At 40.1% G+C, this 19,075-nt stretch overlaps 1 protein-coding gene across 8 annotated transcripts in view; it reads right to left on the bottom strand.

Annotated features, from left to right (window-relative positions):
- Positions 1–19,075, bottom strand: part of SYTL2 (synaptotagmin like 2) — a 65,504-nt gene that overhangs the window by 10,990 nt on the left and 35,439 nt on the right. For 4 of the 8 annotated variants that reach the window (XM_028128502.2, XM_008153633.3, XM_028128504.2 and 1 more), the window contains exons 8-15: positions 18,494–18,595; positions 16,425–16,478; positions 14,900–14,947; positions 8,541–8,635; positions 5,575–5,694; positions 4,099–4,268; positions 2,434–2,536; positions 180–350 (exon numbers count right to left, since the gene is read on the bottom strand). In XM_028128502.2, the coding sequence (XP_027984303.2) occupies positions 180–350; positions 2,434–2,536; positions 4,099–4,268; positions 5,575–5,694; positions 8,541–8,635; positions 14,900–14,947; positions 16,425–16,478; positions 18,494–18,595 (863 nt within the window). The remainder of the gene's footprint in view (positions 1–179; positions 351–2,433; positions 2,537–4,098; positions 4,269–5,574; positions 5,695–8,540; positions 8,636–14,899; positions 14,948–16,424; positions 16,479–18,493; positions 18,596–19,075) is intronic. The other 4 variants (XM_028128503.2, XM_008153634.3, XM_054725310.1 and 1 more) reach the window with 1 other exon arrangement.

The raw sequence follows: 19,075 nt of genomic DNA, 5'->3' as shown, positions 1-19,075 counted from the left end.
GGGGGTGGGGGAGAAAATATAGAAAAGAGAATGAGAGACATATGAGGCAGAGTGGAAAGAGAAAATGATCCCAAATGATGGATAAGTATCCTGAATGAAAATTCAACTTTATAGGACCTTTCTCCTATACACCAGGCCTCAAAACAACCAAGCAACCAATCAAAAAGCGCTGAACTTACCTTCCGCTTCAGAGGGTACCACTTCAATTGTTTATTCTGTTTGCTGTCCCAGTCCCAAGTTTCCAAATCAAGTTCCACTTCCCCAAGAAAACTATTGCGTTTAAATGTATCCCGATGCCATACAGACAGGTTCAGCTTCTGTGTCTTTAAGATTTGCTTTTCGATTTTATACTGCAGTTCAAAGAAGGAAATTAAAGGGGTGAATGATATTACTTTATGCCAAAGTTATGACACAGAAATGAAGAGAAAAGTCCCCTGTGCAGATCAGATTTTCTCATCTGTTAGGTTTCAAGTCTTAAGAATATTGCAAAGTCATCTTATTCTAAGTGTCTTGTTTCAAAGAGCTAAAATCCATCTTTCACAAAAGTTGATTTTCTTTGCCTCTTTGGAAAAATCAAACCATGGCTCAAATATCATAGCTGGTAATAGCTCCTTAGAAACAAAAGCCAATTATTCAATTTTTTTACTGGATGTTTTTATTTCTAACTAGGTATAACATAAATCAAACTTATTCTAAAAATGAAGTTTAATCGATGGTCTGTGTTCTACCTAAGGACAAGGTATATTTTAAAAATACTTTATTTTTCAGAGCAGTTTTAGATTCTCAGCAAAACTGAGTGAAAAGTAGAGAGTTCCCATAACCCACCTCTCTCTCTATACGCACAGCATCCCCCACTTGATATCCTACAAAGATAAGGAGTTTCTCAAGGAAAGACAGGCTTGTTTTTTCCTGCTTCATATGGTCCAGAGAAAAATATTTGGCATCCTAAAGCTGTTTCATCTAAAATGACAGTCAATCCTTGATTATATGTAATCATGGAAGGGATAATAGTACTTCTAATCTAAAAATAATCTCTATTTGGCTTTATGATGTACTACTTGAATGCCCATTTTGGTTGTAGCACGCTTGTTATTCTCTGAGTTTACTATTTAAATTATCTGGCTTTTCCTGAGTATAGGGCTGAAGTAGCTGACCTAGAAATAGCTAGGGGACTGAGGTATATCACAGTCAAACTGTAATTAAAAACTTGCTACAGAAAACTCACCCATGGATGACTGAGAATTAATTTAACTCTACTTTTCTCAGAGGATAACCAAATAGTTGGACAGAATTTTCAGAAGGAGGGTACTTCTATTTGTAGTTTTACATTTTCTATTACTCATGACTAAGGTAGCATGATGCAGTTTGCAAGGTGGGGGGGTGGGGGGCGTGGATATGGTATTTGAGCCAGGTATACTTTCCATTCATATGCCCATCCATCTATCCTTCCAATAAACATTTGAGTACCTTTTTCAGACACTGTACTAGGAGTCAACATTTATTGTTTAATGTATACTCATCTCTTCATGTATATAAACTCTTTTAACATTCACAACTACTATGGTAGGTAAGTAGGTAGGTACTATATTACCTCCCTTTTGCAGGTGTGAAGTGCAGGCAGGCTAAGTCATTTACCCAAGGGCACATAGTTTATAAACAACAAAGATTTGGTCCCTGCCCTCGGGGAACTTACAATTTACTGGGAAAGCAGACAAACCAGTAAAGTGCTGAGAGTTAATATAGCCTACTGTAAAACAAGAAAACAAGGCAGCAGGCAGCAGGCAGCAGCGGGGATTGAAGGGTAAAGACAGCCGCTCATAGGAAGGGGCATTTAAGGCTGTGGGAGGTAGTTAGGGATAGAATGTGGGGAAGAATATTCCAGCCTAAGCAAACACAGAGTCCCAGCAGTGTGAGAAAATGTAGTTCTTCCAAAGAACAGAAAGGGATCAGGGTATCCTGAACAAAGACTTTGACTGTGAAAAGATGAGGCGGGAGCTCAGGTTGTGAAGGGACTGGTGTGCAGGGTAAGGATGGAGTTGACCCTAAGGGTAAAGGGAATCCTAAAAGCTCTTAAGCAGAGAAATACCACGATCAGAATTATGCTTTTTAGATCATTTTGGTTGCAATGCTCAACTTCATCAGTTGCGTATCCTTGAGCAAGTTACTTTATTTCTCTAAGCTTCATTTGCCGCATCTTATGAGATACAGATAATAATACCCGCCTAGCAGGGTACGTAGGGAGTGAATGAGATAATGCGTACAACATTCATGGCATATCATCTCATACAAAGCGGTTTCTCAGAAAATGTTGATCCTTTCCTTGTCCTCTCTGGGCAACTGACTTCATCTGTAGAGATACTACGTAAGAAGATATGGCTAGATAAACACATAGGTCACCATTTAGGATTTTCCCAATCTAGAGTTCATAGATACCCGCAGTATCTCGTTATACACAGGATTCAAAGTTTTCTTCACGACAAATGTTTTCTTCTTGCCCATTTTGCCCTTGTCTGGTAACAGGTAAGTCTTTACATATCTAAAAGGAGAAATGAACAGACAAGAAGGTCAGAGAAAATTAAAAGTGATATTTCCACCTCTGCTTTTAAAAATGCATTGGAAATTGACAGAAATAAGTCTTTCATAATGAGAAAAGCAATACACAATAAATGTTCCACCAACACCTTTCATACTAAAAGTTTAAAGCTATTTCAGTGGAATTGGTCATGAATTCCTTTCCTTTGGCCTGACGTCAGAGTGGGGAGGGGAATACTACAGACCGCTAACAGTGCTCAATTCCACTGGCTTCCTTTCTACTAAGAAAGGCTTTGGTGCTTGCAGAATTATTATTATTTTGTTAATCTTCGCCCAAGGATATTTTTCCACTGTTTTTAGGGAGCGTAGAAGAGAGAGGGAAAGACAGAGAGAAACATCAATGTGAAAGAAACACATGGACTGGTTGGTTGCCTCCTGTACGAGCCCGGCCAGGGCACAGGCCGGGGAGGAGCCTGCAACCAAGGTACGTGCCCTTGACCCAAATCAAACCCGGGACCCTTTCGGTCCACAGGCCGATGCTCTATCCACTGAGCCAAACTGTCTAGGGCAGTGGTCGGCAAACTTATTAGTCAACAGAGCCAAATATCAACAGTACAATGATTGAAATTTCTTTTGAGAGCCAAATTTTTTAAACTTAAACTTCTTCTAACGCCACTTCTTCAAAATAGACTGGCCCAGGCCGTGGTATTTTGTGGAAGAGCCGCACTCAAGGGGCCAAAGAGCCGCATGTGGCTCGCGAGCCGCAGTTTGCCGACCACAGGTCTAGGGCATTGTGGAATTATTTAAAAAAGTTTTTGTGACTGTTTTTTTTTTTGAAATAAAATTAATCTTAGCATGCACCTATTCAAGCCATATTCAATGTAAAAAAAAAGGATATTGGGTTCAGTTGTTTTTGTAATAAAAGGAAAAAGGATTGGGCTTACGCTAGCAAAATAATTAAGAATCAGACTTCTGCATAGGGATGAGTGGGGAATACCATTCCACTTTTGCAAATAAACTGAAATGCAATTAAATCTATGATCTCAAAGATGAATTGGTAATCCCCCCTACAGTGCTTCTGCAGAATATAATTTAAATATGGAAACTACCTCATTTGAGAACCTTAACTGATGCTGCACCACTGACCATTGGGAAGTACGCCCCACATGTCCCTAATTTTGGAGGCAGTTTTGAGCGTGCCGTGGAAAGGGACCAAGGTTCAAGCCCTCATTCCCCCTTTTGCCCCCGACTGTCTGAATTTACTTAGGCGGCTTATCTCCTCTTGCCCTTGTTTCCTTCTCGGTCAAAAGAAGGACCTGGACAAGATGACCTCAAAAGTTCCTTCCAACCTGAAACATTTTGGGCTTCTCCGACATTTCTGCAATTTCATAAGTTGGGCACGTGAACATATAAAGTAAATAAGACAGCATTCCCCCTGCCACCACCTCTCCTTTCAAACATTGCTTTTCACAGAGTCATACACCTCCCCTCCCTTCAATTCCGTGCTGTCCTTCCCGACTTCTACAAGACTCACTAGGAGAAAACAGGGGTGCCCAATGTACTTACGGGTCTGAACGCTGTTTTCTGAGGTCTGCGGCGGCTAAGTCTTTACACTGCGCCACAAAGACGTGCAGCTCCTTCAAAGAGTCCACGTACTCAACTGCGAACTGGATGCTTCCCTTCACCTCCAGATTGCCAAAGTCTCCACTGTAAACGCTCATCACACTGCCGCTCACCTGAGGGCATTGGAAACATGCAGGGTTTGTCTCTATCGCGTGCTTGAACTCAACACAGGGATCATGGCTATGATTCTTGCTTGCCATTATTTCGCGAGTTTGCATATAAAAGCAGCTAATTTGATATGCCATAAAGACACAGCAACACAGATAACCTGACTTGATATACACGACACAACTAGTGTTTTTTTTTAAAAAATTGCCTCTACGAGACATAGGTGAGAAGTGAAATGCAAAGTTCCGTAGATGCTGCTGGCTCCTTTCGCAGCAGGGTGATTTTAGGGTAAGGGGTTTCCAGAGTTCCATTTTTAGGCATGCTCAGTATTTAAAATGTTAAAGAAAGGGGATGTGAGAAACCCCAGGCACACAAATCACAGTGACACGTTGCTCTATCAAATTTCCAAGGCACTAAGAAGGAATTTTGCTATGTTACCCATCCGCTGAATCCAGGAAAATGCTTACTGAGCCATACGCTTTTAGAGGTCAGGAAGGGTAGAAAATGGATGATTGATGAAGGGAGTTTAAAGCCTTCCAAGACCATGCATTAGATTGTTGTCAGCAGAAATTCAACTTAAATAGGTTCTAAAAAAGCAATCTGAGAAATGTGAGGCTATTAAGTATTTAAGCACAGGTTTATTATTTATTTAGCATAGCTGGCAAGATATATGCATGTGCATGTATATGTATAGCAGGGAAATATCTGGATTTAGTGTATGCAGATATATTTACATATATATATTTCTACACACATGCTACATGCACACAGAACTACCTCACTTTATGAAAGAAGTTCTTTGTGAAACAACCACACTTAGGGAGCTTTGCTTTGAAAACCCTGTTCAGAATCCTTTTATAAGGCAAAGAACCACCTCTCCCGTTCTTTTATGTGAATCAATCAGTACTTTTACCCAACAGGCTTGCTAAAAAAAGGGAGATGCAATTCTATGTCTGCCCATGGTATACAAAAGCATATCTGATACAAGCAGACTTGATCATAGTTACCCATTTTGCACAGAAAAATGCAGTGGTTCATTTTGTTGGTAATCTAGGTTTATTTTTATAGTCCTTACCTTCAAAAAACCATATTGATTTATAATGGATATGAACCTTTATGCTTAAAAAAAAAAAGAAAAGAAAAAGCAAATGGAGAATTTAGCTAGCCAGCAGCTAATGGTGGGTAAGAGAAAAAGCTCATGCCCTTGGAATCTGGGAAACACAACAGGAGGCCATTGTACAGTAGCAGGAGCGTGGCAGGGCGAGTTTGCAGAAGCGGCGAGATATTAACACGGAGCCTTTGTTTACATACAGAAGACAAGGACGTCATGCCAGAGGAGCTGCTAAGATTGGTTAGAGAGCTTGGGCTCTTCTTGTGTCTGCTGAGGTGGTAACTGCTTTCTGATGCTGTATCTGTTTCTCTGTCATCACTCTACAAAACATCATATAATATATACACAGTTTAAATTCAGAACGAGTCCAGATCAGAATCTCTGTTTAGATAAAGATAATACCTTGGTATCGCATTGATCTATGACATTTCTCAAGGTCCAGGGACACTAGTGCTAATTGCCAGGGAATGGGACTCAGGGTGGGGTGGGTGAGCTGCCTTGGACCTCACCTAAGGAGGAGAGCAGTGCTTAGCTACCAAAATAACAGTGATTTTTCTTTTTTCACCTACAAGGGGTCCTGAGGTGCATCAGAAGACAGTACTACTGTGAGCTGCTTGCTGCTCTCTCAATATAACCTACTTATGTTTCTTTAAGAACATATATATATGAGAAATTAACTTTACCCAGACAATAAAAGCTCTAAGTTTTACTGTCAAGACATAAAATGTCATGCTTAATTCCTCTCATTATTAACATAAACTTAACTTCCCTAAAAATCAAATTAAACTAGGACAAATAAATGCTAGTCTTCTCTGCCTCAACAAAAAGTGAGTATTTAAAAAATTTGAAATCACCTCTCATGTATTTCAATAGTGATATTGTGCTTATCTTTTTGCTGCTCTGGGGAAGTATATTAAATTATACATTCTACCCACATTAAATTTTTTAAACACATTTAATGTGTGTGTGTGGGAATAACACACTTAATGTGTGTGTGGGGGGATAACAACAAGATACTTATTATATATATATATATATGTCCCAGGAAATATTTACTTGGGTCAAGAAAGAAAAATGGCAATGATAAATTTTATTATACTTAGGTCTAAAGTGTATTAGACGGTAGTTTTTAAAAATTCATGATTCAGAATGATCTCCTTTGGGGGTTAGAGAGTTTATGGGGCAGTTCTGTGGCTTCTGGGATTAGGGCAGCATCTTTATGGAGTAGTTAGTTCATGCTGACATATTCCAGGGCCATGCAATTATGTGTCAAATAGTGCAGATGAAGAAAGGAGTTAAATAAAAACAAAACTTATGACTTATATGGATGAGAAAAAAACCCCTCAAAGATCAAACAAAAATCCAAACCTTTTCAATGTCTCTGTTGTCACACTCTCCCCCCACATGCTTACAATCCATTTCCCTCTATTACAGCATGTACGACATTTGATCTAGTATACCAGATCATTAGTGAATTATTGGAAGGATGGGACCCTGTCTTGTTGACCTGGACCACGGATTTTCACATAGTTGGCACTCAACACATATCACTGATGCTGCGCCTCAAAGGGACCGTGGACAAAGGAGCAAGGCCTGATTTCATCTCCACCTCCTGTAACATTCCGTCCAACCCCATGTCCTTTGAAAGGTAAAATGATACAGCTTAACTTGGCATGCCTGATGCACACACTCAAATGATTTGGACTCTTTTGTGTGGAGCCGAGGAACAGGTTAAAACTAAAGGAAGGACATAAATAAAAAAAACCCCAGGAACTAGTGTTATTTGCCTCTCAAGTTATTATATGATTAACTCATATGACCAATCAAGACCAGGAACTCCATGAGGTGTCTACCGTTGGCTTCCAGCCAACAAGTTAGGTTAAAAAAAATGAGTGATTCTTCCCAAAGTAAGTGTAATGCGGGCTCTGAAAAATATTCAAGGACTGACTGACTGCAGTTACAGCTCATCTAAGACCCAAGACTGGTGCCCATAAAGTGGGGGAGGTGAGGTGTAACGTACTAGTATGTGTTGTCCAGAGCTTTGCTCACATTCCGTCTATGAATAAAATGCAATTGGATGAAGCTTTATATTTCTCCATCAAAAATAAGACCCAAACTGCTGATAGTAATAGATAACACGCATTGGGTACTCACCATGTGTCAGGCACTGTGCTGTGAGCTTTCCTCACATTATATCACTGACTTCTCACAACTTAATGAGGGAGGTACTAAGAAGCTAGACTCAGGGAAGTTAAGGAACTTGTCCATAATCACACAGCAAATTAGTAGCATAGCCAGGACTGGGAATGTCTGACTCCAAACCTCCGACTCCGAATTACCTGGCTACAAGAACTTGAAGTCTTAATTAAGTCAAAGGACCCGAGTTACGGTTCTACTTTTCAGTAGCTGTTGGATTTTGAGAAAGTTACTTAACCTCTCTGAGGCTCCCTCTTCTTTTATAAAATGGAGAAAATAGTACTACATTTAGTTAGTGAGAGTTAGGTAATAGCATCAATATTAAATGCCTGGCACTTAGTAGGTACTCAATGAATAGCAGATAATAGTCATGTGAGTAGTTAACAGCATGGGAGTCAGATCTGGGCTCCAGCCCTGGTTCAACCCCTTTCTAGCTGAGTGAGGTTACTTCACCTCTCTTAGTCTGTTTCCCCATCTGAATATCTGGGGATAATGATATTGCCCACCTTCTAGGGTTGTTGGAGGATTAATAAGATAATGTGTATAGATATCCTTAAAGTTCACTATGTCATTTTTACTTTATTATTTTAACAAATGTTTTCAAGTGAGTCATGCAACCTAGACTAAGTTTTCACAAAACAACTGTACTCTAAACTACAGAGGAGTTGTTAGTCCATGCTAACATATTTCTGCCTAGATTTCTTGTTTTGTACCCACTCTGAAACAAAAGTCACTTTCCCAAATCTATGCAATTTGACTTCACTACCAAAAGGAGTTACTGTTTGAATCAAATGAGACATGCCTTGCCTTGTTCCAGGATCAACAACACTACCTCTATTGATATGAAAGGCAAGGGTCAGTCCTGCTGACCTCCAGTCCCTGCCACGGCTGAATACACACACACCAATCTTGGCAGAACAAACCCACTTATTTGGTTCCATTTTTCTGAAGGTACAAAAGATAAACTTGCCTCATCTTGGAGAAATGCTGGAACAGACTTGCTCATCCTTTTGAGTTTGTCGGGGTGGGAAAACTGATTGTCAGGCTGTGAAGGCACTGTGGAAACTAAACAGCAGCATTTCTGTTCAAAATTATCTTTACAATTGTCAGACAAACACAGGCATGGGTTGAAAACACACTTTTCTTCCATCAGTGAACAGAGATGTTTCTGTAAAAAGGTTAAAGGCACCGTACTTCACATGCACAGGACCATACGGTAAGCAGCATGCAGTTTTCATAAATTAATTATATAGAAAAAAGAGCAAGGAGTTGAACCAAGTAGAAAATAAAAAGTAATTGAAAAACGATTAGTTTTTCTTGAACCTGGAGCTGGATTTGAATTATATTAAAACATGCTGTCAAAGAGAATTGGTTTTAACTTATTTTTTCACATCAGTTTTGAACCCCACAATCTATAATTTAGTGGTTCATCTCCCTGAGATATTTATATTTTTAACATGCTGCAGGCTAAAAAAAACTATTTCATCAGACAGCAAGGATCTTTGTACACAACTCAGTCATAAATGTGTCCTGGACGTTGAGTGTCTAAGAGAAGATTTGTTTGTTTTTTAGTGAGTGTGGAGAGTACCCTGAAAGACCATTACAATTTCAAAACTAATTACTCTTTGAAAATAGAAATTATTTTTTTATAATTTTTTACTTTTCAATTATAGTTGATGTAAGTTTCAAGTATACAACCCAGTGAATAGACATTTATATAATTTTTGAAGTAATTACCCTAACAAATCTAGTATGCATCTGACACCATACATAGTTGTTATAATATTATTCACTATATTCCCTATGCAGTACTTTGCATTCCTGTGACTATTCTGTAACAATCAATTTGTACTTCTTAGTCTCTTCACCTTTTTTTACCCAATCTCCCATTTCCCCTCCCCTCTGGCAACTGTCAAAATATTCTCTGTATCTATGAGTCTGTTTCTAATCTGCTCGTTTGTTTATTTTGTTTTTTTAGATTCCATATATTAGATACCTGTCAATTCAAAGAATTTTCAATAGAGATACCCAAGGCCAAGTTTGAATGATTCAAGTTAGGATATTCTAAGAATTTAATATAAAAATGTAGCATACGGTTTCTTTCTGATATAGTAAACATATGTATGGAAGTCACAATAGGATGACAAATTCTATTTTTAATTTGTGTAACTCTACTTAGAAAGCTATTTTTTTCTTTTGTCTAAGAATCACAATGTTGAAGCTATTTTGGTGGTGAATTTAGAGCTTTTATATTTGAATGAGTTCACATTTTTCAAGACACTTAGAACAGTGCCTGGCACATCGTAGGCCCTACACAAGTATTTGATAAACAAATGAATATTGTCTGAAAGAGATTCTTTAAGTTATCTTTACAATGTGATACAAATATATTGACTTTATCATTGAAAGCTATACTAGGAAAGTGAATAAAAATCAACTTATAGTTCTATACATAACTCAAAAGGCTCAAATTCAGCTCTAAGCATTAGCTAAATTTATTTTTAGTTAAATGAAATCTAACTGAAGGAAAATGAAAACTAAACTACACATATTAAATATTTGCTTATTCACATAGTAGTTCTCACCTAGCCTTAGGCTTACAAATGTATCAAAAAAACATTTGTGGTATTATCACAAGATGATAACCGCTTTAATCACTTCCCATTAAGCACAATGTGTATGTGTGTGTATTCGGTGATTATCACACAAGCAGTGCAAGATTAGGTCCCAGGAGGGCATAGGAGAGCCCAAAGATATGCAAAACCTTTTTATCACAACACTGCTCCCTATTATTTTCAAAGTATATATCCACCACTCAAACATAGTCACTTACATGTATTGGTCTTTAGTTATTTATGTTTTGATCATGTATTTCATTTTTTCCAGGAAATTATTTAAAAAAAATTTTTTTAAGTTTTTCAATTAAAGTTGACATTCAATATTATATTATTTTTAGGTGTACAGATCATATATTTCATTTTGTCTTGTGTGATAAGAATACATTCTTCAATAGAAAAAAAATTGGAAAGTATCATAAAAAAGAGAGAATTGGCCTGGCTGGTGTGGCTCAGTGGTTGAGTGTTGAGCTATGAACCAGGAGGTCACAGTTCGATTCCTGGTCATGGCACATGCCCAGGTTGCAGGCTCAATCCCCAGTGTGGGGTGTGCAGGAGGCAGCCAGTCAATCGTTCTCTCTCATCATTGATGTTTCTATCTCTCTCCCCATCTCCCTTCCTCTCTGATATCAATAAAAATATTTTTAAATATATATTTTTTTAAAATAGAGAGAGACTTGATCCAGAATTTACCCCATGATTAGCCTATTTGCCTTGACCAATAACTAAGCTCATCAGGAGGCCACAAATGAAGATGTAGATACAGTGATTATATATTTATACCTATATATACATCTACATCTATATAGATGTGTATAGATATATCTTTATGCTTTGTTTTCACTCCTCAGGCTAAATGTTGAACAAAACAGCAAAATGAAATCAGATGCTGTTTTCAGTATCTGCCAGTTCAAAAGCATCTGGAAAAGTCTCTTTACCTGCCACCCCTGAAGGACAGAAGTCTGGTTTCCTCTGCAGCAGCCAGACAGAGACTAACACCAAGGACCAGAGCCTGGACTGCCTTTTTCCCTGGGTGGTTCTTAAGAATTTGTCAGATCGTGTGCTAAAGCTCAGCACCTTCACCTCCGGCCGGAGGACCTCGTGAGCAAAGTTTCAGATTTCAGACAAGATGTCACTGCCTTCTAGCATTGGCACTTTGTTCCTCTAATGGCTCTTTCATTTAAGCTGCTCTTCTCAGGAAGACTTATGAGCACATCCAAAGAATGTTGGGAAACTGTTATTAAAAATCCCCTGGACACCTGGGGGCAGGCATGTGTATCATCTTCAGACTTCCAGTGCCTACAATCATGACACTGACAAACTGGGAGCTAAGAAGACACAACTGCATATCCATATGCTTTGCTAGGCCCACAAACACTTTTCAATTGTAGTCACAGTTAAAATGGTCAGCAATCTTAAGATTGAATGGAAAAGAGTGAAGAATCATAATCTTTGCTTGGTGGTGAATATTAATTAGTTGATGACATTAACAACTACAACTGAACATTTATTTCTTAAGATTCAGATGTTCAGGTGGAGAGAAACAAGATAGCAGCATGTTTTTCAATTGGGAGGATATCTTGGCTACAGAGGCCTCCCCTGAGAAGAAAGGGATCCCAGTCCCACACCAGACCCCCAGCCCAGGGTTCCAGAGCTGGGAAGAGAAGTCCCCATAACTCTGGGCTGTAAAAATCAGCAAGGATTGTGCCTGACTGACATGGAGGCGGCTGGAGACCCAGCAGTTCCTCTTAAAGGGCCGGCACACAGACTTACATGGTCCCACTTCCTCTGAGTTCCAGTGCCTGGGGCATCGGGGCAAGAACTCGGGGGCAGCTTTCTCCCAGACAGAGGTGCTATCAGGGGTCATTGTTCCTATGCTGACACCTCCCTCATGCAGAGCTGACCTGTAGCCATATCTAAGTTTCCAGCAGCGTGGCCCCACTGTTTGTGGCCCTCAATGTTCACTCCACCCTGCTGACTTCCTGAGACCCCACTCAATTTGCAGCCCTACCCAAGCTGTTTTCAGCTTCTTTTCCATATGAATGGCCTGTCCTGGCTTAGGCTTCAGTCTTTTCTAAAATCTCTCAAATAAGTAGCAGCAGGCGTTAGCATGCCCCAAACCTATCAATAAGAAGCCAAAGACTCTGAACTAGCACCAGCCTGCCTTGCTTCACAGCTGGGGTTTGTCTGGGCATGTCTAAGCTGAATACAAATAGCAGGCATCTGCAGATCTCTCTGTAGCTCCTATTGGGTGGCCCCAGGCTGACTTTGCAACTTCCGGAAGGCTTCAGAGCCAGTGCACCCTGTGGACAGCTTCAGGCCATACCAGATTACAACTCTACACATCCACAAGCAACTTGGCTTGAAGGTCAAGTACTCCCAGTGACACCAATAGCAATCAAGGCTCAACTACAACAAGAGTGCACACAGCCAACACAGGGGTGCACCTAGAGTGCCTAGCTCAGGTGACTGGGGAGGCTGAGCCACTGGGTCATACAGGACACCTACTACACAAGGCTACTCTATTAATTCCAAGAGACATAGCAGTTCTACCTAACACAAAGAAACAAGTACAGAGAAGCAGTCAAAATGTGGAGACAACGAAACATGTCATAAATGAAAGAAATGGAAGCAAGGAAACTACTGGATACAGAGTTCAAAACAATGGTTATAAGCTTGCTCAAGGATCTTAATGAGAGCTTCAGGGGACTTAGTGAGACTTTCAATGATCTTAGGAAGAATTTCAAAGATATAAAAAAAGACCAGTCAGAATAAGCACACATTAACTGAAATAAAGAATAATTTACAGGGATTCAACAGTAGATGATTCCGAGAATTAAATCAACAATTTGGACTATGAGGAAGCAAAAAACACCCAATCAGAAGAGCAAAAAGAATCTAAAAATATGAAGATAGTGTAAGGAGCCTCTGGAACAACTTCAAGCATACAAACATTTGCATTATGGGGATACCAGAAGGAGAAGGGAGAGAGTAAGATATTGAAAACCTATTTGAAGAAATAATGACAGAAAACTTCCTCTACCTGGTGAAAAAAATAGACTTACAAGTCCAGGAAGCACAGAGTCCCAGAGAAACACAAAGAGGCCTACACTAAGACACATCATAATTAAAATGCCAAAGGTTAAAGACAAAGAGAGAATCTTAAAAGCAGTTGGTTACATACACGGGAGCATCCATATGACTGTCAGCTGATTTCTCAACAGAACCCTTACAGGCCAGAAGGGAGTGGCAAGAAATATTCAAAGTGATGAAGAGCAAGGACCCACAACCAAGATTATTCTACCCAGCAAAGCTATCATTTAGAATTGAAGCTTAGATAAAGAGCTTCATAGATAAGAAAAAGTTAAAAGAGCTCATCACCACCAAACCAGTATTCCATGAAATTTTGAAGGGTATTTATTATTATTATTATTATTATTATTGTCTAAAGTTTTATATATGTCTCCTTTTTCCCCCAATTGACCCCCCCCCCCCAGCCATTCCCACCCCGGGCAAGCCCCCACCACCCCAGTGTCTGTGTCCACTGGTTATGCTAATATGCATGCATACAAGTCCTTTGGTTGCTCTCTAACCCTCCCCCCCCTTACCATTTGTCTCTGGTGAAGGGTATTCTTTAAGAAGAGGAATAATAAGAAAAAAAAGATAAAAAATATGAATAATAAAATGGCAGTAAATACATATCAATCAACAATTGAATCTAAAAATCAAAATAAATGAACAAGAAATCCAATGAACAAAATAAACTGATGAATGAAATAGAACCAGAGGCATGGAAACATGGAACATACTGACCGATGAATCTCAGAGGGAGGGGGGAGGGGTGGTGGGAAGAGTTTAACCAAAGATCTTAGATACATATATGCATCACCTATGGACACAGACAATAGGTTGGTGAAGGCCTGGGACAGGGCTGGACCTGGGTGGAGGGGAGCAATAGTGGGGGGGCGGGCGGGCGGGAGGAGGGCATCTGTAATACTCTTAATAAAGATTTTTTTTAAAAGATTCAGATGCTCACTTGATTTACATATTGAATATATACTATTTGCATCCAGTTTTAAACCTCAGAGCTTAAATCCTGTACATCATAAAATTTGCTTCCACAAGGTATTTAGAGAGGCATATACAACCATTTGACATACTGTCAAGTACAGTTCTTTCTTAGATCTGAATAAATTATAAATTGCTTCATAGCTACAGTCTTGTGTAAAGGCCACAGAGATCCAATACTCAAGATCATACTGCAGATAAGGACAGATATGTAATACCTTAATCAATAAAGGAAAAAAATACAAAAAATATATATATAACTAGCAAAAAAAAAAAAAAAAAGATCATACTGCAAAATAAAAGCCAAGTGATATTGGAAGGTGCCAACTTCATTTTAAGCAAAGACACAAGAGCAGAGAGAATACCAAAAGGATAATATCCAGCATTAACATATATATCTATATATATAATAATTTTTTTAAAATATAACCTTTTCTCAGTAGAACCACCAATTAATCTTTCAACACAGACAGTAGTAAAATGTTTTTAATACCACCCTTGCCAGAATGAAATAGTTTTTTTAAGCTGCAAGAGTTTAGTACCAATAATAAAGCTGTGTTATTAATGGGGTTAGTCATTTCAGTATATTTCACACCAGGTACAGTGGCAACATTTAGTCATTTGTGAGAAAGAACCTGCTACTCACTTCCTGGTATGCGTTCATTTGTATCTGGTTCCTGATCTGCTTTTTGATCTGCTCAGAAGAGCAACATTAAGAATAAATACCATTTTAACAGAAGAATGAGAAGAGACATGAAAGTAAAGCTCAAATGTCAGTTTCATGGCTGAGACTGCAGAATACACCAGACAGGCTTTCAGCTTGCTTTCATCCGTTCCCCAGTATGACTCTTCGTTAGCCTCCTTAATGTCTCCTGTTCAACTAAAAGTCCTGCATCCAGCATTGGAGCTGTGTAGAGTCTTTCCTCAGTTCACTAAAAGCCACAGCTTTTAAAATGGAAAGAGCACTGGACTAGGAGTAAGGAAGCCGAGACTCTAGTCCCTACGCTCCCATGGACTGACTAGCTACAGGATCTTAGACAAGTCACCTAATTTCTCAGAGCTTTTCTTCACTGTAAAACAAAGATTAAAAACCCCTGCCCCACCTACTTCTTTCTTTTTAAAATAGATTTTAAAATTAATTTTTAGAGAGAGATAGAAAGGGAGAGGGAGAGAGGAACATCAATTGGCTGACTCCTGCACACCCCCTCCCGGGGATCGAGCCCACACGTACCCTGACTGGGAATTGAACCTGCAACCTTTCGGTGCAGGGAAGGATGCCCAACCAACTGAGCCACACTGCCCAGGCCCTCCCCCACCTATTTCATGAGGTTGTTGTAAACATAAAATGAGAAAGACAAGTCTGTCACATAAAAGTAAGAAATGACCTCTGAGGATCTCTTCCTGTTTTTCTATGGGAAAGCTCGGTGAATATACATTTTTATTATTATAGTGAAGGCAATTTAGAAAACAAAATTCCAGCACACAAATATAAATTACACATTCGCATCAAAGCTGAGCTATAAATATCAAACTCATTTCCATTCCCCCCACCCCCCAAAAAAGGGCATTATTAACCCTATTCATTTTATAGCTGAACCAAATAATACCTGATCCACTCACAAGCTTCGAAATCTTCTGACTCCTTAATGTCCAGAATCAGTTACTAGTCCCCTCCATCTATTCGTAGTTATTTACATGAGGGGAGGCAGGATCCCCACTTTTGTCCTGGGACCCTTCCCTTTGAATTTAAAGCTTTCCTGGGTTTGCCCAGAAAGATCTGTACGTGGAGACGTAAGAATCAAATACAAGAATCATCTAACCCAGGAACCCACTGTACGCTTCCTGCCTTCAAAGGGAGTTCTGCAGGTCAGAGTAGCAAACACCAGCTCCTACCCTTGGAAATACAGTTTCCTATTTATAGAAACCCTGGCTCCCCAAGGGTCTCTGAGGCGATCCTCACAACGCTCTCCACCAGCAGCAGCCTCGGGAATACAAACAGTTAGTATTAAACGCACCAAGTCAGAACCGTTTTTTTATAACAACTTAGGCACCATTCATCACATAGTGGCAAATGACGTATCTATTTTACCCAGCCGCTGTGTCCCGGTGCCTGCCCAAACCACCCAAAACCTAACACACGGACAGACATGCAGATACACAAAGATATTTACCATCTTCCGCACTACGTACTAATTCTTCTGGCAGATTATCTATTTTTGCTTGATCTGTGCAGGAGAAATTAACAAACGGTTAACAACGGCTGGCCCTGGGCGAGAGAGAACAATGAGGCGGTCCCTGAAAGCCCCGGGAGTTGGAAGCAATTAGTCAAGATGCAGCGAGGGGTGCAACCAAGATGTCTCTCCCCAAATACTTTTGTCTTTAGATTAGCTACTCGAGCCAGTGCCATAGCGGGAGCTCCCATCTCAGCTCCGGTGCAGCTTACATCAGCACACTGCTGCGCGCGGACTCCCGAGGGTTAGGGGGGTTAGTTCGGAGCAAGCAATGGGCGGCGGGCAGCAGGAGGAAAGCACGGGGGCTGCAACAGCCTCTCTGTTCTTCTAGAAAGGGTGAGATGCTGGCCAGGACTGACACCTTCCCGAGCGCACGGTCACTAACAGGCATTTCTGTGCCCGCAGCACCCTTTGTGCACGCCCCTGGGGGCCTTGCTTGGGAAGCCAACTTGAAGAGATGTGACTGGGGACCAGCTGCTAAGTGGAATCTTGGCAGGCTACAGTGAGTGTGGGTATCGGTATTTGGAAGGGAGCGCGCAAGAATACCCGTCCGCTGATGATAATTTTTTTTTTTAACCCTACACATTCCTGAGTCCTTTAAAGCTGCACCATGGAAAGAGCCCCCATGTTTCATAAATAAGAGGTTTGCCAAATGGAACAATGGTTGCTAAGTTTTGTTGGTGTTTTTTTTTTTTTTCCTCCTCTCCTCAGGGCCCAATCACCAACATCCGGAAGAAGAAGAATCAGGGCTGTCCTAACAAAGGATCGGACTGCCTTCTCTGCAAGCATTCGGGCGGATGTGGGGGTTGGCCACCTGTTGAAGAGGCTTTGGAGGGAATTCCTGTATTGGGGGGAGTTTGGAATGGGTGACCTTCAAGGTCCCTTCCAACCCTGACATGCCAAGATCTTTGGCAGGGTTAGGACTGCATGCCAAATTGGGAATACTGCCTTCGGAGCCCTGGGAATCTCAGAATTTTAGAAATTGTTTAGTGGAGTGTCCCTCCCCCCAACCCTACCCTCGCTTTTTTCTTTTCCTTTTTAAATTCTGACTTCTTAGTCTCAATTGCAGATGCATAAAGAGTATTCTGAACATGACAATGGTCCATTTTTGATCATATGAATTTGACAACGGTTAACTTCCACTCAATAAATCTTCTCATGACCATCTGTAATCCTGAGGGTGCATTTTAGCTTAATAACAATAAGAACAAAACCCCTAGAAGCCATTAGTTCTACATCCTTCTGTCTGGCTCACAAGTCCCTATATTCGTTACGTGCTATGTTAGTACTCGAGACATCCTTCACCCATTAAAGCGGCAGCCAGTGGGGTACAGTGTGCCTCAAGTGTTGCATGTCAGGGAGTCTTTGGGCTTTGAGTTCCAGTATCAAAAAGAAATGCATGAAAAGAAGGGATAAAAGAGAAAGGAAAGTCCTTAAAGCCAGGGACTAATTCATCTCCATATCATGCAAAATTCATCAGACATCCAACACTGTCATAAATGCTCTTGACAACATTCCGTTGATTTTGGGTCCTGGCTCTGCTGTGAGGTTCTAAGCTAGTTCCTTTGCCTCTCTGAGCTTCACTGTCCTCGTCTATAAAATAGGGATAACAACTTATCTTTCACAGGGTTTACTTATGCCAGATAAATAAAATGATGCATATAAAACGCTTAGCCAAGTCTTGGCACATATTACTCAATAAATGTTAGTTATTACTACTAGAATCACTAGCTACCACTATCTTTTAAAACTCACTATACTTGAGTGTAAACACTCAAACTGGGATTCTTCAATGCAAGGAAACCTGGCGTTCCAGTAACCAAACCTCATGCATTACTTTACAGGCCGAGTTCCAGCCTCTTCGGCTCACTTGGGAAGGTCATTCTCATCTGTTAAGCCCCCCTTAAGGGTTTCAGTGCACAACAGCATGCAGTGAGGCCACAGAGGAGCATATATGCATTTTCAAGCTTAGATGGAGGCACGGACAGTGGGGCAAACTGTATTCTCACTTGATGAATCTGATGAAATGTCTTCTAGACTTTTGGAAGGCATTTTCCTAGCAGCACTCCTTTCCAAAGTTTTCAAAACAGGACTGGGTTCTTCCTCTGAACCTGTTGTAAGACAAAACCGATGAACACTGCACAATACAAAAAACACACACCACCAAACTCTTAATAACCAATGGATATGGAAGTGGTAGCTTAAAAGGAGGCATTATGCCATAAGCCTCTATACTTTTGTTTACTCTATGAAGCACTTCACAAAAGAAAATAAAACTTCTTCATGAATAGGAGGTCCTTAAAAAACAACAACCATGTTCTTGGTCAAAAAATATTTGCAAACATAAATCATTCAGAAACAAGACTGCCACATTAATAGAAATGTGATCTCCTAGTCTTCCACACCTCTATTTTAGGCACATGATTTGTTCTGTGCCAGGCTTTGAATCTTTCCACTTCATTTCTAGCTTTTGAAGATTGCCACAAAATGGTTTTAGAAGCATTAAAAAAATTAGCTGAAAACCATAGACGGCAGGATCCAGATGTTTAACATCTGCGTATAATCGAATACACAGATGGCTGAATTCTCCA

The sequence above is a fragment of the Eptesicus fuscus genome, chromosome 13, assembly GCF_027574615.1.
Source record: "Eptesicus fuscus isolate TK198812 chromosome 13, DD_ASM_mEF_20220401, whole genome shotgun sequence".
Taxonomy (NCBI): domain Eukaryota; kingdom Metazoa; phylum Chordata; class Mammalia; order Chiroptera; family Vespertilionidae; genus Eptesicus; species Eptesicus fuscus.
This window is presented reverse-complemented; position numbering and strand designations above follow the sequence as displayed.